At 44.9% G+C, this 22,322-nt stretch overlaps 4 protein-coding genes across 20 annotated transcripts in view; 2 read left to right on the top strand and 2 right to left on the bottom strand.

Moving 5' to 3' along the window:
* Positions 1-91: 91 nt before the first annotated feature.
* On the bottom strand, positions 92-8,377 carry Mgtor (nuclear basket protein megator). Its single transcript, XM_020945444.2, has 5 exons — positions 8,037-8,377; positions 1,285-7,459; positions 889-1,220; positions 699-832; positions 92-632 (listed from the first exon to the last, which is right to left on the bottom strand). Exons 1-5 carry the CDS (start codon positions 8,185-8,187, stop codon positions 342-344), a joined length of 7,083 nt encoding a protein of 2,360 aa, XP_020801103.2. The 5' UTR covers positions 8,188-8,377; the 3' UTR covers positions 92-341.
* Positions 8,325-10,223, top strand: LOC110178335 (28S rRNA (uridine-N(3))-methyltransferase). Of its 2 annotated transcripts, XM_020945445.2 has the most exons (3): positions 8,325-8,465; positions 8,597-9,346; positions 9,419-10,223. In XM_020945445.2, the coding sequence occupies exons 2-3, from the start codon at positions 8,635-8,637 to the stop codon at positions 10,162-10,164; spliced, it is 1,458 nt and encodes a 485-aa protein (XP_020801104.1). In that variant the 5' UTR covers positions 8,325-8,465; positions 8,597-8,634; the 3' UTR covers positions 10,165-10,223. The 2 variants fall into 2 exon arrangements, with proteins under 2 accessions (XP_020801104.1, XP_086682945.1); XM_086826819.1 differs by lacking the exon at positions 8,325-8,465 and having other exon boundaries at positions 8,549-9,346.
* Positions 10,161-15,188, bottom strand: LOC110178336 (palmitoyltransferase ZDHHC20-B). Of its 15 annotated transcripts, none has more exons than XM_086826827.1 (9): positions 14,546-15,148; positions 14,360-14,481; positions 14,189-14,295; positions 13,591-13,828; positions 13,326-13,461; positions 13,125-13,254; positions 12,135-12,254; positions 10,944-12,048; positions 10,161-10,796 (listed from the first exon to the last, which is right to left on the bottom strand). In XM_086826827.1, exons 1-8 carry the CDS (start codon positions 14,679-14,681, stop codon positions 11,892-11,894), a joined length of 1,146 nt encoding a protein of 381 aa, XP_086682953.1. In that variant the 5' UTR covers positions 14,682-15,148; the 3' UTR covers positions 10,161-10,796; positions 10,944-11,891. The 15 variants fall into 15 exon arrangements, with proteins under 15 accessions (XP_086682953.1, XP_086682950.1, XP_086682951.1 ...); XM_086826824.1 differs by having other exon boundaries at positions 13,326-13,479; positions 13,582-13,828; positions 14,546-15,145; XM_086826825.1 differs by having other exon boundaries at positions 13,582-13,828; positions 14,546-15,145.
* Positions 15,189-15,428: 240 nt separating this feature from the next.
* The window catches only part of Pka-R2 (cAMP-dependent protein kinase type II regulatory subunit), a 37,067-nt gene continuing 30,173 nt past the window's right edge, over positions 15,429-22,322 (top strand). The window contains exons 1-2 of one of the 2 annotated variants that reach the window (XM_020945327.2): positions 15,429-15,770; positions 17,334-17,527. The gene's annotated coding sequence lies outside the window, so the exon portion shown is untranslated. The remainder of the gene's footprint in view (positions 15,771-17,333; positions 17,528-22,322) is intronic. The other variant, XM_020945328.2, reaches the window with a different exon arrangement.

Here is a 22,322-nt window from a genome sequence, read left to right as displayed (position 1 = left end):
CGTTTCATGTTCACTGCTGCTGGGCTTGGGACAATTAAGGTCATTGCCATGGTATTTGCTGTCCTACATATAGAAAATAATACAATACATCTTTCACAATATGGACATTACATATGTATACTTTATTATTGAATCTAAACTGTTAGGTTAATGTACAAGAACCGAAGCTCTTTGCGTCTGGGCAACTGCTGCGATATTGAAATTTGATTGGGTGAATGTTTATATGTATATAAGCTTAAGAATAGTTAAATGCGAGGAGTCTTATTTCTAGCCCAGTAAACGAAAAGATTATAGTCAGCCTGCAGCGGACTTTCGTCTGCGTGTCCGTTGAATTGGCCGACTTATGGAAACCGTCCACCGTTGTTAAAGTTATTGGGTGATGGGCGACGAATGGGTCGCCTGCTGCGGGCTCGTGGAGAGAAGACGCGGTTGCTGGATGGCGGCTGATCCCTTTGCACATTGCCCGGGGACGTCTCCCGCTGCCAGACGATACGCTGCGGACGATTAGGGTTGTTGGAAGGGCCGCCGCGCATCATGGTTCGATTTCCGCGACGTGTCGGTACTGCACTGCGCAGAGTACGGAATCGAGTGTTTTCTGACGGCGAGGTGGCCTCCGCTTCGCGACCCTCCTCCTTTAAGAACAGAAACAAAGTTGTGAATTTCAAATAATCAAGTGGGATTTAATAACGCATCCTTACTTCCACACCCACCGCCTGCTTCTCTCCCTCAGAGGAGACACCGTCCGCTCCCTCGCTGTCCTCAGTGGGATTGCCCTCGGCCTGATTCGCCTGGTTATCGGACACTTCGGACTGGCTAGTGCCCACATTTGGATCTGTATTGGACAACCAATTAGCTTTGAGGTAATTTCAATAATTTAATCAATCTTACTGTCACTTCCTAGAGGCTGCGAATCTTCTCCTTGACCAGAAGCCATCGTTTCCTCGGCGAAAGCTTCATCCGCCTCACTAGCATCCTCAGCGCCTACAGCTTGATCACTCTCGCCCAATGCCTTGCTGACAGCATCGTTACCACTGCTCTCTCCGGCCTCGCCTTGCTTCTGCGGCGAACTAGCTGCTGCAGCACTATTATCGCTGGGTCCTGCACTTTCGTCCGGAGCACCCTCCATGGGCACCGAGGTGCCGTCGACTTCGCCAGATTCCAAGCGGGCTGGCTGCTCACTAAAGTTGGACACTTGCGGCGAACTGACAATCTCCATCGAGCTATTAGGATAATCAAATTTAAATTGCTTTTTTGTTTCATAAGATGTTTGGGAATCAAACCAACCTTTCGGTGCGCCGAGCTGCCGCCGAGGATGTGGAGGCGGCTGCCTGTTTCCAATTGGAAGCATCAGCTTGTGGCAGAGTCAACGGATTGGAGGACTCGCCACTTCCACTGCTGATGGCCTGGCTCTGGTTGTTTTCCGGTCCAGAGGCAGAGGCCGCCGAGGTGGGCACTGCCGCAACAGCCTGGCTATCGAGCAACTGACTCTCTTCCTGCCCCTGCAGTTGCTGCTCTGGCACCTCCTCGATGTCGACCTCGTTGTTGTCCTGTGCATCCGCAGCTATCTCGTTATCATCGTCGGCTCCTTCATTGTCGTCCATCTCATTGTCTTGTTCGTAGGAATCCTCATACACTTCCTGCTCGGCCTCACCGCCTTCAATCGGACCATCATCGGCATCGGCAAGAACATCCTCCTCATCATCAGAGTCCACTACTTGAATATCGTCCTCCTGATCGCGCTGCGATGAGGTCGGCATCTGATCAACGTCCATACCAGAGTCTCCGATATGTCCGGCAGAGAGCTCTCCACTGTGCATCGGGCCACGCAGTCGCTTCGTCATTTTGGGCATCTTTTCGGGCCCGCCCTCCTCGTTGGTGGTGGAGGAATCGCCCTCAACGTCGCGCGGGCGCTTGATACCCACCGAGGAGCAGCCGGCCTGGGTAGTGGTCACATTGCTGCTGGACGGGGTATGCCTGCTGTGGCTGCTTACCACCGTCGAAGAGCTGCTGCTGCTGCCTGACGTGCTGGGTTGCTGGCTTTGGTTACCGCCATCCTGCACACTCGGAGCTGTGACATTCGGTGCAGATGTGGAGCTAGATGACGAAGAGGATCCCTCGACGCGTGGCGACACCAATGCCACCACCTGTTGCTGGGCTCCGCCCACGAACAACTGGGCATCGTTCTGCTGTGGATGCTGAATGCTCTCCGCCTCCTGGGAACTCTCGGCAGCGGAGGTGGCGCCCATTGGTGGGATAGCAGCCACTGCAACTGCCGCCGAACTAGTGGATGGCATGTAATCGGTGTGCGAGGATGTGGGCGAAGAGGAGGCCATTGATTCCAAAGCAGCACTGCCGGTGGTGTGGACCTGCTGTTGGGGTGGAACCAGAGCGGTCTGGGCTGCCGCCGAGCTGCCTCCGCTGGCTGCCGCGGATGTGGTGGAAGTCGAGGACGATGAAGACGAGGAGGAGGAAGTTGATGCACTGGATCCAGCTGAGGGCTGTTGGCTGGTGGGCAAAATGGCAGCCGTGCGGCTGTTCTGCACTGAAATGGGCCGAATGCTGGCCAGCGGAGTCTCGCCGCCACGCCAAGGAGTCACGGTGGCCGACTGCTGGACAGTGGCTGATCCTGACATGGGCTTCACATTGGCGGTGCGAGGCGAGCTCTCGGAAATATTGCCCTTCTCGGCCACGGAGCTGGTCGATGGCTTTGTTGATTGCTGCGAACCCAGCTGACGGGTGAGCTGATTGATTCTCATATGCAGTGATTCGTTCTCGCGGGTAAGCCGCTGGTTTATCTCCTTATTGGATGCTATATTCTCTTGTAGCTCCTTCTCCAGGCGCGCAATGGTTTCGTCGTAAGATGACTTGGTACCCGCAAACGTGGTCTCTTGGTTAGCTAAGTCGGTTCGAGCCACGGTTAGGTCCACAACCAGTTTATCCAACTTGGCCTTGTATTCTTGGCGAACAACATTGCTGTCCGTGTCGGATTCGGTGCGCTTCTTCAGCTCTTCGTTTTCTTTGGTAACCTTTTCGTGCTCCTCTTTTAGGGCTCGCAGTTGGTTGTTTACCTCTTCTAACTCGCCGCGAATCTTCTCCTGCTCTGCTACTGTCTCTGAGCCTCCAGCTTGGGCCTGCAGGCCCATGTAATAGTCCTTGTAGCGCTTGGCTAGCTTGCGCAACTGCAGCTCCTTGGTGTCCTTGTCTGCAATAGTTTTGTCCTTGGTCTCCAGCTCCTCGTTGGCCTTCAGGAGCTCTTCCTCCTTCTGCAGCAGGCGGTTCTTTAGCTCCATAATGTCCTGTGTCTGGCGCGTGTTATTCTGCTTAAGGCTGGTGGACTCCTCAGCCTGCTTCTTGCGAGCCTCATCGAGCAGCTGCAGGTTCTTGTTTAACGACGGGATTTCGGTTTCCAGGCGTTGTTTCAGCGTGGCCAATTCCTCCAGCTGTTTTTTGCTCAGATCCTTCTCGGCGGTGAGCATTTTGGCCAAGTGCTCGCGCTCGGCCTGCAGTCGCTTGAACTCCTCTGGGTTGCGGTTGCTCTTCTCTACCAGCACATTGGCACGCTGCCGCCACTTGATGGCTTCGGTCCGCAACGAGTTGGTCTCCAAATTTAGCTCTTCGATCTTCGAAGATAGCTCCTTGTTGCTGCATTGCAGCGGGAACAACTCCTGCTCTAGACTGCTAATGCGATCGGTGAGTTCAGTGACGCGCACGACTAAGGCATTGCGTTCTTCTCGCAAAATACGGTTGCTGTCCGTAATGGCGTTAAGAGTCTCGATCTTGCGCAGCACCTCCTCATGCTTGGTGGCGGACACCACGTCCGTCTGGTTCTTGGCACGCTCTTGGTTCAGAAAACCATTCAGTTCGTCCATTTTCTTTTGCTGAATTGTGTGCTCCGTGCTGAGGCGTGCATTTTCCGCCTTAAGTATGTCCAGCTTGGCAGCAAACAGATCCTTCTCCTTGCGCAGGAACTTAATAATCATCAGCAGTTGCTCGTTATTCTTCACTTCCTCGGCACTGTCGAGGCCAGAGACATTCAGGCTTTGATTACCGTCTACGGCTGACTCATTCAATATAGATGTGTTTGGCTCCGCGTTTCGAGTGGAGAGAGCAGTCAATTTGGAGGTCAACGCTTCAATCTGATTGTGCAGACTGGAGTTCAAGGCATGTAGATCCATCACGCGCTGCTCTGACTCCTCTTTCTCGGCCTTCAGCACCCTCTGGGCCTCCGCATTAGAGCGCAGGAGTTCGTCATGGGCGGCTTGCAACGATTCGCGTCCAGACCTTAACTGTTTTAGCTCATCTTGAACCTTGAAGAAGTCTGCCTTGATCCGGGTTAGCTCCTGGATGTCCGCCGAGTGCAGCACCATCTCGTTGGCATACTTCATCTCCACAGCATTAAGGGACTCGGCCAGAGCTGAGTTTTCGGTGCGCAGCGTGAAAATGGTGTTACCCGACTCCGTGAGTTTCTCCAACGCCTTCTTTAGCTCGTCTTGAGCTATTTTCAGCTGATCCGACTGGTTAATCGTCTTGCTTTGCTCTGTAACATTAGCCAGCATCGACTCCGCCTCAAGCACGGTGATGCGGGTCTTTAGCTCGTCTTCGGAGCTTCTCAGTTTCTTTATTTCCGCCTCCTGATTGGCCACCAACTCTGTATGGATTTCGTGAAGGCGCTTGATCTCGCTCTCGGCAGTTTGCGACATCTTGAAGAACTGCTCGCCGTGCTCACGAGCCTTGGCCAGCTCCTTCGTAAGCGATTCAATCTCGACTGTAGCCTGGTCGAACTTGAGCTCAAATTCCCTGGCCCGTTTATTGGCCGTTGCTATAGGATTTTCGTTGATTGAAGGCGTGAGGCTCTCTTGTAGCTTCTTGCTCAACTCGTTTACTTGGCTTTCCTTCTTAGCGAGTTCTTCGCGAACACCCAGCAACTCGGCATGCCACTTCTCAGCCAGCTGTTTCTCCTCCTCCTTTAGCTTGACGGCGGTCTCTGTCTGTCGCTTAAAATCGTTAATGGTTTCGTTGAACTTCTCCTCCTGCTCTTGGAAATGTCGGCGTTGAGCAGCCAGCTCCCTGACACTGTCGTCCAGTCTCTGCTCCAAACGCTGGCGGCCCTCCATCTCGGACCGTTCCAGATTGGCCTTAATGAACTCCAGATTATTCAAGAGAAGTGACTGGCTTTGTTGCTCACGGTGGTAGGCCTCCTTCTCGATTTGCAGGCGGGACAAAGTGTCCTTCAAGATGCGAGTTTCTTGGCGAAGGCTATGAGCCTCTGAATCGGCAGCAGCGTGCTTGCGATGAGCGGCCATTACTTCATCCTTGAGCATGAGCACCGTCTGCTCATGCTTCACAATAGTCTTTTCATAGCTCTTTGTGCGTTCCTCCAGAGCCGTCACCTGCTGCTTGTAGGTTTTAATGTTTTTGTGCAGCAACTCTATCTGATCCTTTTGGAATTCAGCGGCGTTTAAGAGCTTGCAGTTAGCACTGGTCAGCTCTCGCATCTCCTTACGCATCGAATCGAATTGCTCCTGGGCCAATGCATCGTTTTTGCGCTTCTCGCTGGTGTAATAGTCGTAGTTTTCTTTTAGCTCAGCATACTTCTTGGTTTCCCTCTCCAGGTCTTGCTCTAAGGAGCGTACACGCTCCTCCAGCTTGCTTATGTCTTCTAATTTGGCAGCAGACTTTGTTGATGTGTCAAGCGTTAATGATTCGTCGATATCCGAGCTGGCATCATCCAGATCCACGACTTTCTTGCCCAGTTTCATTTGGAGAGAAAAGTAAAGCTGCTTGTAGCGCTCACACTTGGCGAGCAGCGTGGTGATCGAATTATTCTTCTGTGATAGCACCTCCTCTAGCCCAGCGAAGCGTTCGTTGGCCTTCTTCAGCTTCTCTTCGTAATGCTCTAACTTAAGCTTGTCATTGTCCTTCTCCTGCTCTTCAGCCATTGCGGTCAGTTCCCTGGTAATGGCCAACAATTTGACATTGTTCTCCTGTAGCTCCTGAATGGAGTCGAAGGTTACCAGTTCTCTGGTGATTAGGCCGTCTGTGGTCATTTCCATGCGGTCGTCGCGCTCTGACCTGTTGCGACTGCGGGGCACCCCGGACCGCAAGCAGTTTAATTCATCTAGAAGCATGCATACCTGGCGGCTGAGATCGCTATGCGTCTGCTTTAGCTTTTTGCCCTCATTCTGACAACAAGTCAGATTAAAAGAGGTCCTCTCCAACTCATGCTCGAGGGAGAGATTCTGCTCGGCCAATTGGTTGCGTTGCTCGGTGAGCAGAGCATGCTCCTCGATCAATTTCTGGTGGTCGTTGCCCTGTTTCTGCACCAATGGAGCGCTCTCGCTGACCTCCGCCAAGATAGACTTGATCTGCAGCTTTAACTGAGCATTCTCGCGGTTACGCACCTCTAGTTCTTCGCTGGCCTTGGCATACATCGAGTACAGTTCGGTCAGGGAAAGATCGGAGCGCATAAGGCGACTAGCCACGGCAGCACTGGGAGCTAACTGGCAAATGGCGCTTTCTAGAGTGCGATTCTGGGCCTCCTTCAGCAACTCGTTGGCACCGGCGATCTCGTGCTTCATATCTTCAATTTTCTGATTCAGTTCGTCCACCTCGACGGCATGCTGCTTCTTAATATCCAGCTTCTCCGCCTCTAGTTTGACGGTTTTTTCAACCTCGGCGTCTAACATCCGCTTTATTTCCGCAACGGCTCCAATAAGCTCTTCGCGCTCGGTCACAATAGTGTTCTCGGTGTTCTTCATTAGATTGATTAGGGCCTCCTTTGCGGCGATTTCCGTCATCATGTTCTGCATATAAAGATCCGAATTCTTATTGTGGCTTTGGAGGTTCTCATTCGCCATTCGGACCTTTTCAGTCAGCTCCTCGATTAGTTTGGCATCATCTGCAGTTTTATTTTGCAAAAACTGAATGGTCTCGCTCTTCTCTTCAAGACGCGCTTCAAGCTGCATGGTGGTCAGAGAGTGTTCGCGGCGGATGTTCTGCAGCTCAGCATTGCTACGGTTGAGATCGGTGCTGAGTAGCTGGATCTCCTGCTGCTGCATGGTACGTTCGGTCTCGTAGCGGCGCTCCTTGATACCAAGTGCCAGCTCCTTGCTCTGGATCTCGTCCACGCGGGCGATTGCCTCGCACTTGGCTATAATGGCGGCATTTAACTGCTGCTGGTAGTTCTGCAGGTCCTGTTTCAAACGATCAATCTCTGCCTGCTGACGCTCGATGACCCTCATCAGCGAGTCACGTTCTTCGATCGCTATGGTCTTCTCGTGCCGCAGGCTGCACAAGGTTTGCTCGAAACTGCTCACATTTTCTTGGAGCTGGGTCCTTTCCGTAACCACCTGGTCTAGTTGCGTGCGCAGTTCTGACACATTTTTCTCAAAGTTTTCAAACTTAACCGTGTAGTCTTCCATTTTAGATGTTAGCTCTTCGTTCTTTTGCTCAGCTTCCTCTGCCGAATAAAGCAATATGTTAATTACTAGTTTGTACCCTTAAGGTTTAGGTCAATCTATGATTTCAAAAGAAATAATACAGATAACTAACAAATTATGTGCAACCTTCAAGACAGCGCTTGTCAAAAAGATGACAAATTATATCTGACACTTGAACTCAAGTGTCATTTATGCAGACAAACTTAACACATTATTAGACTGTAGTGTAAACAGTTTTGGTTGCATTAATGATTTTTGACAGAAATTGGTAGTTTAAAAAATACAAAATCAAAAAAGTAAACTCAAATTTGGCGGCTTTTTGAGCACTTTCAGTGTTACCACACCGGGGGCGGCCATTGTTGAAATGTGCAACAAGCCGGGCATAAAAAAAGCATAGCACGTCAAATTCATTGGGCATACTTCGAATTGCAGCTTAGACACGAGTTTTCATGCTAGTGGAGGCTTTAAGTACCGGAAAACTGAGACGCCAGGAGGGGGCAACCACTCAAGAAAACTGCATCACGAGCTTGGGGCCTCAGTACAGATAACATGTAAGTGTGGGCATGCTGGCGTTGTATTTACTTTACTATTACTTACCCAGCCGATGTGCGGCCGCTCTTTTCTTGCAATATTCATCTGAAAACTGTTCAATGTACGCCGACAGCTTCTTCTGGATTTCTTCCGGCACGAGTTGCAGCTCGTCCGGCTGCAGGATGTTGTCCAGGGATTGTGGACCGCTGAGATCCATATTTGTGGTTGCTCACGTCAATCAGTGGTTCAAGTTAATAATAATAAGTTAATAATTATAAGATAAAACGGTTTCTTTACTTTTTTTCACTACGCGGACATCTGCACAGTTTTTGAGACGCGAAAAATTTCGATATTAGCGATGGGAAACCGTCGATTGGCATCGTCGATTGGATAGTGCCGGCATTATCGAATGTTTGTTGTCAGCGGAAAACAATTTAAATTAATTATCTTGTTAAAAATGGATCTAAAAAGCAATAAGCTCAACGAAAATATTGTGTATGTATATTATGTTATTGTAACACGTTGAATTGTAATAATTATAATTTACTTAAATTTCTTTTAATGAATATCCGACTATCTGGCAACTTTGCACCTTTGTTATTGTGTGTGCACGTGCGTGGTTTTAGCGATCCGAGCGAGATTCCAGATATTGTATTATTGAATAATGCCCGCCGCCCCCGCCGCCAGCAGCAATGGCAGGCCCACAGAGCCGCACAAGTCCTGGAAGAAGGTAAACGAGGAGCGCAAGGCTCTGAAGCGACAGCGCAAGCAGGAGAAACTACTCAAGGAACTGCAGCAGGCCAAAGAGGCGGAAGACCGCACCGCGGAGGACGCGAGTAAGCAGCAATCGAAGGCGACTCCTAATCCTTCAACGGTCAGCATAGCAGTGCCGGGCTCCATTCTGGAAAATGCCCAATCCAACGAGCTGCGCGCCTACGTTGCCGGTCAAATAGCCCGTGCTGCCTGCATCTTCCGAGTCAACGAGGTAATCGTCTTCGACGACGTGGGCATGGCCACCGCCCGCGAGACGAAGCGCAGCTACGAGCCTGAGGCGGAAGGCAGTAGCACTGGCACCGTGCGCAGCAGCTCCCTGCAGTTGGCCCGCATCCTGCAGTATTTGGAGTGTCCGCAGTACCTGCGCAAGTACTTCTTTCCGCTGCACAAGGACCTCAAGTACTCCGGGCTGCTGAATCCGCTGGACACGCCGCACCACCTTCGACAGCAAAGCAAGTTCCGGTACCGCGAGGGCGTTATTGTTGACAAGAAGGCCAAGGAAGGGCAGAGCTATGCGAACGTGGGCTTGCTAAACGACGTCCTGGTAGACAAGGCCATTGAGCCGGGTGTGAGGGTGACCGTGAAAATTGATCCTGCCAGTGGTAAAACATAAAATTTGATCATTAGATCTGTAGATTAGATCAACTATACTCAGTTAATGTCTTAACTTTCAGAGACCAGCAGAAAGCAGCGTGGAACCCTCGTCAGTCCGGATGAACCACGTCGTGAGACGGGCGTCTATTGGGGCTACCAGGTGCGCATTGCTCACTCACTGTCGGAGATTTTCACCAAGTCCCCCTACGATTCCGGTTACGATGTTACGCTGGGAACCTCGGATCGGGGAACCAATGTTCATGAAGTGCCCAGCCGATCGTATAGCTATAAACACATGCTCATTGTGTTTGGGGGACTTCAGGGACTTGAGTCTGCACTGGCCAACGATGAAAAGCTTACTGTGGACGATCCAGAGTTGCTTTTCGATCACTACGTCAATGTCCTGCCCCGCCAAGGATCAAGGACCATACGCACAGAGGAGGCCTTGCTGATAGCTATGGCGGCGCTGCAGGAGAAGCTGCAGCCGGAGGTGGCCGACGTGGAGACGGACCTAAGCGATCTGCTGCCCAAGAGCGAGGACACTGGCGTACACGTACGCCGAGACGCTTTAGTCAGCAAAAAGCACAAGAGGAAGCTGGTGGAGGAGGATGTTCCTGAGACTCCAGTTGCTATTGAGATTGTCGCGCCAAAAACAGCGCCCAAGGTGGCTCGCCAGACGGCTAACCCATTCTCCAATCCCTCGGAGAACTCAGAAAAAACAATTCCCGCAGATAATTATGATGACTTTGAGGTGGTATCCTCCAGCACAGTTCTTGGAACAAAGCAGGTTGTGGGATCAGATAACGACTTAAGCAGATTCGATTAAATGGAATAGTTTGACTTTTATTTTTGTAAATATACAGATCCATATGTGTGTTGCATAAAGTTGACTTCTTTTGATTTTGTTATTGTTGTTTTTACCCACTAGATTTATATATTTATCCTATATAATGTACTTTGTTGCTGGCATAACTAGCTTTATTCCGGGTATTGACATTAACGTTTTTTCTCGAAATTGTTTGCTCTAATAACTGTCTACTTACGCACTAAGTTAATACGTTTTAAAATTTCCAACGCGAATGTCAAAGCAAGTGTTAAGGTATCTATTCTCCATACCCAACGACAGACAAATTTGTTCCTTCGCTATATCTTACATACTCTTTGATTGCTTAAACATAATGACCTATGTAGTTGTCCCTATAGGATGGACGCTCGCTTATTTACACACTGATTATGAAATATGAAGAATGTCGGAAAAGAGAGTTGTTTCGCAATCTCTAAATGTAGTATGTCGCCACATTGTCGCTGGTCATGATTAGCTATGGAATCGAGTCCTGGAATCGCGGCTCTGGCAGGAAGTCCTCCTCCAGCTCGATGCGCGTGTCGCTGTGATAGCCCAGCAGTGATTCGGTGTCCTCCTCCAGGTGGCGGATGGGATAGCTAATGCCGTCGCCAAAGCTATGTTCGATCGAGATAAATATTTATGTGTTATATGTATATGTCACAGATCAGGTGATCAGAGTGGGAAATTAATAATGGATTATGACTCGGTGCAGTGCAAAAGCAGTTGAAGCTTTCATTTTTTTTGGCAAATTAAAAACAAACCTTTGTCGCTGAGTCTTGAAAAATATCGCATCCACCTTCAATTCGTTCAAATTATTATTTATATATGTATTTAGGTATAATTAAGGATACAAAAGAATCAAACATCATATCAAAAGGTATAAAAATCAATTAGCAAACAGTAACTAGCTAGACTACAAATTAATTAAAAGCAAATCGAGAAATGCCTAAGTTTCTTGTGTGATTTGTGTACTGAAATCTCCTAGCTTATCATATAGTGCAAGTTCTGGAGATGTTTAGATATCTACAAGTCAAGACCTTATAATAACACAATGAGGAACACCATAGGACTCGACTCTTTCGTGCTGGTTTTAGGATCTTTTGCAATTGCGTTCAAAGGCCAAAGAGATTGGCGTTAACCATCATGTTCTTTTAAAGTCTTTACTAAAAAGGTGAGTGTTTGTGTGAATGGTACAATGAATAATTTAACAAGTTACAAAATCTCTCAACGGTTTAACAATTTTAACTACTGGGATGCTACCCATATTGCCAAGTAGTATTTGCATTCAGTTAATTTCAATTACAAAATTCGATCGATTGAAACAACGATAAATGCTTGAATATATATATATGTATAAAAACCTACGGCTAAGCTTAATCAAATGTGGCTATCGAGAGTGGTGCTCGTTGTTTTTGTGTGTTTGTTTGTTGTGGTCCCAGCCATTAAAAATAGCCCAAATTGTACAGTTGATGAATCGCTTCTGGAGGTAACACTTATTGGCCTACTACAAACTGCTTAATCCTCACAAACATCTGGCAGTTTACTCGGATATATAGTACAATATACGTCTACATCTAAGGAAACGGGATAAAATTAGCAAAATTCAAACTGGCAGATCGCCGTTGGGCGGACGCGTTGAATTCTTGACAGATTCAGTTACTGTCCGGGGGTGATCTCCGACCATTTCGATGAACACGGCTCCCTCCTGACTAGACCTGGCTGCTGCCGTGCTGCAGCTTGACGATTGGCCGCTTGCCGCTGGATCTGGCTGCTGGTGCTGCTCCAGGCGCTCGTCCAGGTACGGGGACGTTGGGTCGCCCAGGTGCAGTGGTTGCGGTTGCGGTTGCTGGTCGCTGTTGCTTCTTACTTGATGAGGCGATTGGTGGTGGTGGTGGTTAGTGGATTCGTGGGGAATAGCGTCAATCAACTTATCTGTCGGATTGCCATCTAACCTGCTGGACGCCGTCTCCCCCATTGCATCATACCGCTGGACGGGCGGGGAAATGGCTGGGTTGGTGGCTGATGGCCGACTCTGGTCGCTGGACGTTGGAAAGCTGTAGCCATCACCGCGACTAATTCCATATGGTTGTGAATAAGCAGAAGGTGGGGAGGGGTATTTGCGTTAAACAGAGAGTTTTAAACAGAAATTTTTGTTTTGTTTTGTTTGTTTGTTGTTAGGTTTCGTTTTTCGTTTTCTGCGCTTTATACAGTTTAGCTTGTTGTAATTGTAGCTGTTGTTTGTATATTTGTTTGGTTGTTATATAATTTTGCACAAAATATGTGGAGACAAATATGGAATTAACGGATCGTGTGTGGCAGTGTTTGGTTTTTAGTAAGCTGAGCCTACGGCTACCAAGCGGCCGTTGGCCTTTAAAATTAGTCACTTAATCCCGGAAACATGTCAAAACTGAGCTTTAGCTTTAATAGTATCTCTTGGGCTCGCTGGTTATGCCTTCTCTTGTTTATTCATTTTATTTACAAACAGAAAGAACAAAAGTAAGGTAAATGAAGTGATAATTTTGATTTGGCTTACAGCTAAGTTACAAATGTCAGAAAAGGAGATCAACAACTTCGTTTCGTTGCTTTTCGCTCTCAGTTCTTGGGGACATACAGAGTTATCGGTTTGTCTTACATAAATTATAAGGGTTAATTAATCTAAATTTAGTGAATTTTCGGCTGATTTCACACAGAGCACACATCAAGAATTGAAAAATTGGATAAAGGTGCCTAACTACTAAGCATGAACCTTCAAAGCATGCCTTTAATTTGCCAAATTCAACATTAATAAAGCCAAAATCATAAATAAAACAAAAGCGCACAAGAACAACAACTAAAAAGTGTGTGAGAGAGAGTTTCTAGTGCAGCACGGATTAGTAATTGTAATGGGAATGTGAGAATGCTAAATATTTACGAAAGTGTGTAGTTACATGATCGCGACATACCTGGAGAATACTGGCAGTAACCAGTACTGCCAGTCGTCACCGAACACTTCGCAGAAATTGGCGAATCGTCCCAGATTATAGCCATTCTTATCGGGGCCGCCAACGCGAAAGATGGGAGCTCGAAACGACTCTAAATGGGGAGATAAACACAAAATGTTAAAAATTGGCACTGCACGACACTATTTAGCATTCATTACTCACCCAACGTTGTGCGATTTACCAGCACCAGGTAGATGTGGTAGCCAAACAAGCTCACCAAACTAATGGCAAACATAATGGCGATGAAGAACAGGAACAGGATGTGAAAGCGACCCATTCCGCCGCCATTCAACTGGCCCTGTGCATTATTTTCGTACTTCAATCAGTGAGGACAAGTACAATTTAAGACAAACATTCATATTAACTACTATTTATGCATGCATATAGAAGGTATAAAGTAGAACGATCGGAAACTTACGGCACCTACCTTCCAGAACTGCACAAAGTCGTGCAATGTGGTGAAGGCCACGTACAGGCAGTAAACAAGGGCATAGCCCAGGAAAAGCACAAAGAACTTGTAATTGTAAAAGTTGACGCAGTTGTTAACCCAGGGGCAGTGGTGGTCCATCTTTAGCACACAGCAGCTGCAGACGCTGCAGTGATGTGCCCTATCCGGCTTGACGATCTTGCATTTCTCACAGAACCGCACCGAGCCGTTCATTGTGCTGGAAGAGTTTATAAATTATCACATCATATGATAAAATTTGTAAAGGTCATATTTTAAGGGTCTTATCGAGCTAAACCACTATTTATACAAAGATAAATTGGAAATTTCTATTAGCTTTAACTGATAGTAGTTCGTTTCAAGATAACATAGCTTTATAAGGGAAAAACTCTTTACCTAATTGAGTTATTATCTTTAACTCTTATCACAAATTACAGCATTAGGCTTTGAATTGTAACATACAATTTTTTTAAATACTTTTCCTTTTCCATTATCTTTACAAAAGTTTCTAAATAAAACTCTATATCATACGAGCATGGTTTCTTCTCCTTATCAGCTATAGTCTTTACGACTTTCTTACCGATTTGTGACTGGCAGATTGCGTGCAAAGTTATTGAGAATGCGTTTTTGAGTCTCGGGGCTGTCGGCCCTAAACAGTCGCGTCACTTCCTCATCCGGAATTCGCCACTGGCAATAGATAAACAAAGGTGTTAGCGGGGTCTTTCTCAACGTTCTGTGACTCACTGCTCACCTGTTCGGGAATTCGGCCCACGGAGGTCATGATGGTACGCCAATAGGACCACATAAACAATGTCAGGGAAATGTGATAGAAAAGCAGCATAAAAATCATGCCAATGCCGTTCTCCGAGTTGCCTGCCAATAGAAACAAAGTCCATGATTAGTCAGAGTTTTAAGATAAAGATGCACGCGCTCTTACGGATGCACAGCTCCACCACGTAGGCGTAGTAGGACCAGGCTATCACCGCTGTGATGAACAGCACCGGGATCCACTTAAACACCGCCATGCAGAAGCCGCAGGGTGTCTTCCTCCGTCGGTGGTCGTCGTTGCCCATGCTATTTATGGGGCCTACCAAATCGAGGATGGCACGACGGTCTCTGGGCGTGGGTGTGCCCTCCAGCAGCTGGAGGTGCTGGGAACGCTGGGTGACGCTGCTATTGTGGTTGCACCTCCTCCCCTTCTTCCACACAGCGAACGAAACTCGATCCGTAAGGGAGTTCTTTATCTACAAGTGATTCACTGACTCCGCGGGGCAAGATTGCCAAGCGCTGTCGCTATCCGCTGAGTTCTTCCTCTCGTTGGGCGGGCAGGTGCACGGTGAACACCTTAGCGCAGGGCCATTTTTGTCATTGTTTTAATTAATTTTTGGCTTATTTTGCATAGCCTGCTCAGTGGAGATGTGAAAACTGCGATACTACAAAAATATCGATATATTGACAAGAAATATCGTCCATACGATATTATTTAAGATACATAACAATTTTACACGTCTTCCGAAATTTGGGGAGATGGGGCAACGACGATACTAGAGGTGCGACAAAATCGATTTCATATCGACACTATCGATTCTATTGTTATTGGTCGATTATCGATTTGGTTTTGCAAACACTCGACCAGTCTGGCAACGCTTGCTCAATAAATCGGTAATTAAAATAGTATTTTTTGCTGTTATTTTTTTAAACTTGTCCATAGACAGAATTTTTTTATTTTTTGTGTAACAGTAGGTATTCTAGTTTCTTTTAGCTAAGTTTTGAGTAATAAATGCTCAGCTGTTTTCTTCCGAAATTTCGATTATTTTAAGCTTTTTGGAGAGCGTTTGAGCTTTTCGGTCCGAAAGAGCGAAGAAAGCGGCGCGAGAATAAGCTCCGGCTAAGTTCGAAAACCAGGTTGCCTATAAATACGAGTGCATGGACACAAATTTCGAAATCGAAAAAAAAATCGGCCAGCACAGACCACGGAGTCGGAATATAGTGGCTCTATATTTTCGATTTTTCACCGTTCACACTTGTTTACGTTTGCCATTAAAAATATTAAAATAAAAATTAGAAGTTAAAATCGCGCCGGGTGGAAATTGGATACGTGTGCCGTTGTGCGTCGGATCGGCGGATTATGTGCGTTCTCTGAGCGATTCTACACCAAAAATGTAATTGCAACGAAAAGAAAAACCGAAAAAAGCGTGCTCGCCAATTAACTCCAGCGCACACCGCCCCCGCCTCCCCCCATCACTCCCAATAAGATTGTGCAAGTGTATGTAAAAATGTGAGAGAGCAAGCAAAAACAACAAAAAAGCTTCACTACGTGCGCGTAATAAAAAAAAAAACGAGGCCGAAATGCACGAGAAGGCGGTGGGCGGCGGCGGGTGGTTGGCAGCCGGGGGGAAGGTGTAGGTGGAGGCGACACCCCCCACTGCCCCGAAAATACCATAAACACATACATACATACGAAAAATCTACCTATCTGCTGGCGGCCGTGTGGTTGTTGCTGTTACTTGTGGCTGTTACTGTTGGTGTTGTTGTTGGCCAGGTTTATTTTTTTTCGGTGGGGGACAATCAATAAACACGAGAGCTGCGTGCGAAAAGAGAGCGGTACAGACATAGAGAGATAGAGAGAGAGGGAGAGACCGAGAGAGAGCGGGATCTCGAAAGAGAGGATTAATAACTTGTGCGCATATGATTCAAATGCCGGTTTTGAGCTTTTCGAGCCAAATACTCATTAAACAAGTGCAGCGATCACCTTGCCGTAATCACTTTCCCTAATCAGTGTCGTTTACCTAATTAGCCAGATCGAATCTCAATTGAAATCAAGTGTAATTAACACCTGCAAGCGGCAAATGCAAGTGCATGCGTGTGTGGGTGTGCTTGAGTTATCGACTTCTATCGAATGGAAAATTGGAAATTGGGTCAGGGGCGACCAGATGCCAATCAGAATTCGCATTTATTATTGCAAACAAAAAGCGAAAACTGAGCCCCAAAACAATTTCGGTTGCAGTGTAGGAGTTACCAAAAAGAAACAAATACAAGCATGCATATGTAAATACCTCAATGAATTGCGCTGGCTGAAAATAAATATACAAATACCCAGCGAGATGTTTATTTAAGCGAAAAATTATTTCGTGCACGCACACAGACACAGCCGCACAGTCAACAGACAGTCAGAGGCGGACAATTAATTAAACAATTATATTTGGGGTGAAATTTAAAGTTTAAACAAAACCGAAACAGATAGAAAAACATGCATAAATCATTGATAAACATGCGCTGTGCACAATTCCAATTAGCTTAATTACAGAGCTTTGCTCTTTCGTTTTTGTACCCGATTTCTTATTGGAGTGTGTATAGTAGTATACAAGTTTAAACAAATTTTTAATTTAGTTATAATTTGAGTTTTTGGTGGTTGAAAACGGAGAGACATGTTTTTTTTTTTTAAACTTTAAACAGTTTCAAGACCAAATTTTATAACAATCAAAAAGCAAAGCCTTTGAAGAAATCATTAAAATCTCAGTAATTACGTTTCTTTCAATCAAAATTTCATATAAATAACTCTCTGCTGTCGAAACATCAAAGTCAAATGCTCTGTACACACACACACACAACAGCTAAAAGAGCAACAACCACCTCCACCACCGCCTCCCCCAGGAGAATAAATAAGAATTAAAATCAAAAGAAACAACACATCAGCGAAAGTAACAAATTAAATTTGGTTTTAGCCATAAAAAAAGCAAGCAAGGAGTGGAAACAGGAACCAAGAGCCAAGAGCAGCGGAGAGACGAAGGAGGCCAAAGAGGAGCAGCAGGTGAAACCAGGTGGACGCAGGAGATTCACCCGCCTAGAAAGCATCATCATCATCATTATCATCATCAACCTCGTCAGCAGGTGACAGCGATAAACATAAAAAAGTCAGGTGAGCTACCAACAGCCATTTCTCAATGTCCACTTCCATTTCGATTGCGATTTCCATTCTCATTTCGATTTCCACCTTGATTTCGATTCCGTTCCGATTTTTGTTTGTCTTCCCGTGCGATTAAATATTTCACGCGCTTATCAAATTGCTCAAGGGTTCGCAATTCGCATTGCTTGATAAACACAAACGCCGTCGAAGAACACAACTAAAAAAGCAAACACAAATTGAATAAGCCACCAGCGACGGTTGACTGCTTAAGTAAGACAGGTGAGACAAAGGCAGAGAGAGAGAGGGGAAGAGCTCAGGTGAGAGGCCAGGTGGAGAGTGTGCTGATAGGGGCTCTATGGAATCCGAATAGATATTCATAAATAAACCCACCAGAGCTATTGAAAGGTAAAAAAAACGTTCTTGTGCAACAATCCAAGTCGATGGAAAATAAATTTTAATGAAACTGGGGCTAAGGAATATAGAAAAATCGGTGTAAAGCGATTATTTAGGTGGTTAATTGATGAATCTGGTATTTTACTTGAATATTTCTGAGGTGTCTTAATCAAAGAAATCGCTAGAGTTTCTAAAAAACTCTATAAAGTTTTAAAAAGAAGCTTTCATAATTTTATATTGTAATGAAAACAAAAATTAAATATATATACATATATATTATTTATGTATTTTTTTAACCTTTCTGGGTATTATTATTTAGTAAGAAGCTTATAAATATGTGAAGGAGTCATTTCCGACTCTATAAACCATATATATTCTTAATCAGCATCGAAAGCTGAATCTTTTAGCTATCTCTGGCAAGGAATTTTTTTTAAATTTTTTAAATTTTATAAGGGGTTAAAATTTTCAAAAATTTACAAAATGTAAAATTTTTTAATATTTTTCATTTAGTATACAGATTTATTACCCCGATAAAAACTAGCATAGGAAAGGTTTCCTAATTGAAATTAATGATATTTTGACTGATCGATTTCCTGCAGGGGTACACAATTTTTTCCAGAAGTTAACTTCTTTCTTGTTTTTCAAATATTTCAAAACCATTAGGGATTTCTGATGCATACTTTATGTGTTTATGAGGTTTCAAATCACTGATTATAAGAAAAGTTTAACTCCTAGATATTAGATATTAACAGAGGAAGTTCTAGAGATTCCCCAAGTTTCACAAATAATTATAAACTAATAATAAAATTATGAAGCTAGTAACTTTCTTGCTTATATTTCTATTAAAACCCTCTCTCAGTCTGTAATTATATGTAAATTTTTCAAAGCTACCCCAAAGATATTATTTAATTTGAAACATTTATATATCCGAGTATTTCCATGTATTTCCTCCGCTTTTTCGCCATAATCCAACTACTTGTCTTCTTTTGGCCAAATCCTGTTTACTCATTTCGGCAAACAAAATCCAGATAACGAATTCTACGTCTCCCAAGCCACCGATTGAGGCTGTGTATTTGTAATTAATTCCATTTTGTATACTTGGCATTTTCGCAAAACGACCGAGCGAAAGATAGAGATAGATAGAAAAAAAGAGAGACAGAGAGAGAGAGAGAGAGAGAGAGAGTAAAAGTGGAGGCCAAAAACCTGGCAATACAGTTGGACACCAACTGTGAACGAAGGAAAGACGACCAGAGCGCCATCCATCAACAGCAAAACACACAATTTCCAAGCCAAATTCAATTCCAAGTTAAGAGGGCGACTTCAATGCGTATTCGATTCAATAGCCCGAGGCCATGCCCCCTCCGATACCCTGGCATTCGACCTCGTGCCTTTAGCCCTAGCTCCAATGCTTGGCCATAAAACTTGGCCCATACAACTTGGCCCATACCCACTCCCACTCCCACGCCCACTCCCCTTTTTCACATTGTCGTAGGACGACAGCAGATTCCTGTCATGTCCTCACGTTTCCTGGACCCGTGGAGCTTATGGCCCGGCTTAGTTTCAGCTGGGATTCCTCGTTTATTGATTGATTTTTCCCGCATAATGGGACGTTCAGTAGGTAAAAGCAGCGAGAAATAAAAAGTCATCAATAATATTTCGAAGGGGAAAATGTGCGCTCTAAAAATACAAACAAATTTTTAGTGGTCTCCCTTTTCCGAGAAAGAAAATAAAACGAAACCAAAACTAATGAAAAAGTTGCAACTTTTTGGTTTTGGAAGCCAAAGCGACGGCTTAAAGGCATTTTTATTGACAAGCGCCCTTTCATGTCGACGGTCCTGTTGTTCCTCCCATTTGCTGTTGGTCTGGTGGGTTCCTTTCATTTTTACTTTTTGGTATCCTGAACCTGGAATTGACAAGGGTGAAAACACAGGCACAGGCACGTGAAAAACTCATCATAAAAACCGAAGGGACAAAGGCACGGAATAACGCTTCTTTATTGTCTTTCTTCACTCCCCTTTTTTTTATACATTTCGTTGTTGTTCTTATATATTTTATTCCCGGCGATACATCTTTTATTGTGCGCTCTCCTTTATGCCAAACAATTGGCTGGGAAAATTGTTTTTCAATTTCTGATTCGCAATTAATTTTGCAGTCCGAAAATAGAACGCATCGCATAAACAATGGGGCTGGAAACATGGCGTATGCGCAATATTATATGTATGTACATACATTGCGTATACGTATTTGGTTTCGTTTTCGCACCTGGCCTGGCCTGGCCCGGCCCAAAGAAAAACATGGAAATCAACTTTAGAACTTTCCACCCGAAATTGAGTTGGCATTATTAATTAAGTTGAAAGTTTAATTCAACAGATAATGCCCAAAAGGCAGCTGACGTCAACAGAGAACTTGGACATACGGACGGATGTTGATAAATTATGTGTAAATACGAAATTACCATTTGCAAACTGCAAAAACTGGGTCTAAAGTGAGTCACACTCGAGTCGAGTCGGCGAAAAGTTATGGCGCAGCGCATAATTTGCGTCTTCTTCCGAAAAAGTGGCCAGCAATATATATATTTTTTTTTTTTGGGCTGCCTGAATAAATAATAAATAATCATAATTTGCCCCGCTCTTCACTCCACTTCACTTTCCTCTGCTTCGAAGAGCAAAAGGCGAAATGAAAAGAAATATTCACACAGCGAAAATTTAATTGTTTGGCCAAAAGGAAAAGGCAAGAAGAAACGAACGGAACGCCACAAAAACGGCCAATAAAAGCCACGACCTTCGTCCAAGAAAGAGCGAACAAAAATCAAAAAAATAAAAAGAAAAATCCACCCCATGCCGCCCTCTTTTTTTATATATATATTTTATATGTGCTCAAAGAGGGAAAATCCAGATTTCTATTCAGATTCCATGGGGGGAGCAGCTCTTCAATAATTCGCGTTTTCTTTTATTTTTTTTTTTTTAATGTCGGGAGACGCAATTTTCGTTCCAGCAATTAGAATGAGAAAATCGATACGAGACAGCCGCAGAAATTAGACACATTATTAGCACATAATTTTCGTGGGTTTTCTTCTTCTTTTTTCTTTTTGGAAAATTAATGGACTCGCTGATTGCTTTCTTTTTACATTCTGTTACATTTTCACGTTCATTACAGTTGGAATTTACTGCTTCTGTGGGAGATATAAGATGGTGTTGTATTTTTATTTAAATTACAATGAGCTTCAAGAGATGAGTTTAAGCATTTCTTTTGAGATCTTGAAGATTTTTTAAAGATTTCAAAGAGCTTTATCAATTTAAGAGTTACTCATTTGAGACTCATTTAGTTTTTTGAACTGAATCTTCTAGATTTTTATAAAAATCAAACGTTTGTCAAGTTTTTCTCTTGCGCATATTAAAAACTTATATTTTACCAAACTTCTTCCAACTCCTGGAGCCTCTGCCCATATTTTATGTATCCTTTTTTTTATTTTTAAAACCCTGCAATCTCAAACAAACGAATTTATTTGTCAACTTCTGGGGCTCTTGTGTGCCAAGTGGGATTTGCTTGTCGTGTTTACAGGAAGCTCTTTCCCGTATTCCAGCTTCATTTTCTTAGCTCATTTGATTACACAAACTTGGCGAAGTTTTCCCCCCAGTTTCCCTCAGTTTCTTCCCCATTTTCCTCGGTTTTCTCAGCCTTCTCAGCTTTCTTTTTGTTGCCGGCTAAGACCTTTTCGAACTAATTAGAAGGGCAACCGCATCGCATTTGGCTTTGATGGGATGGCGGGGACAAAGTTTCCATTGGCTGATGCCAGAACGTTTGTCCCCCTGGAAACTTATCTTGATTAAGTTTTATTTTTCTACCATATAGTATATATATATACGTACTATATATTGAATAAGCGATAAAGTTGCAGGGCGGCGAGATAAGCTTCCGCGGCGCACGTGAGGGAAAAACTATTATTAGTTAGCGGAGTTCAAAAAATAGATTAAGTATGCGCCCTGTCAGCCAATTAACTTGCGATCTACCGAAGGCCTTAGCCCATTATGTTCTGTTGCTCCGATTTCTGACTTGAATTGGGTTTCAATTTCGATTTTCCCAGGTTGTCAATATGACAGAGATGATGTCGCCCCGATGACAGGTCCCCTCAGAAAATGTGTCATCGTCGGCGGGTGAGCAACGCCCGGCCGCATTTTCCATTTTCATTTTCATGTCGTTTGTGCCTCCTGCTGCTGCTGCTGCGGTTTATTAGTCGTAAATTTTGGACTTGATACATTTCTCCTTTGCTTTTTGTCTTTTGTGTTTTTTGGTTTCTGTGCGAAACTCATAAATTTCATTGTCTGCTTTGCGGATTTTAATATGCACAGCATTTGTGTCTGCAGTTTAGAAGAAAACGCAGAGGAAAATTCTGAAATGAAAAGCCACCCACGCA

The sequence above is a fragment of the Drosophila serrata genome, unplaced genomic scaffold (genome assembly GCF_035046125.1).
Source record: "Drosophila serrata isolate PLE 108 unplaced genomic scaffold, ASM3504612v1 contig_165, whole genome shotgun sequence".
NCBI lineage: Eukaryota > Metazoa > Arthropoda > Insecta > Diptera > Drosophilidae > Drosophila > Drosophila serrata.
The sequence above is the reverse complement of the archived record's forward strand: the minus strand, read 5'-3'. Positions and strand labels throughout refer to the sequence as shown.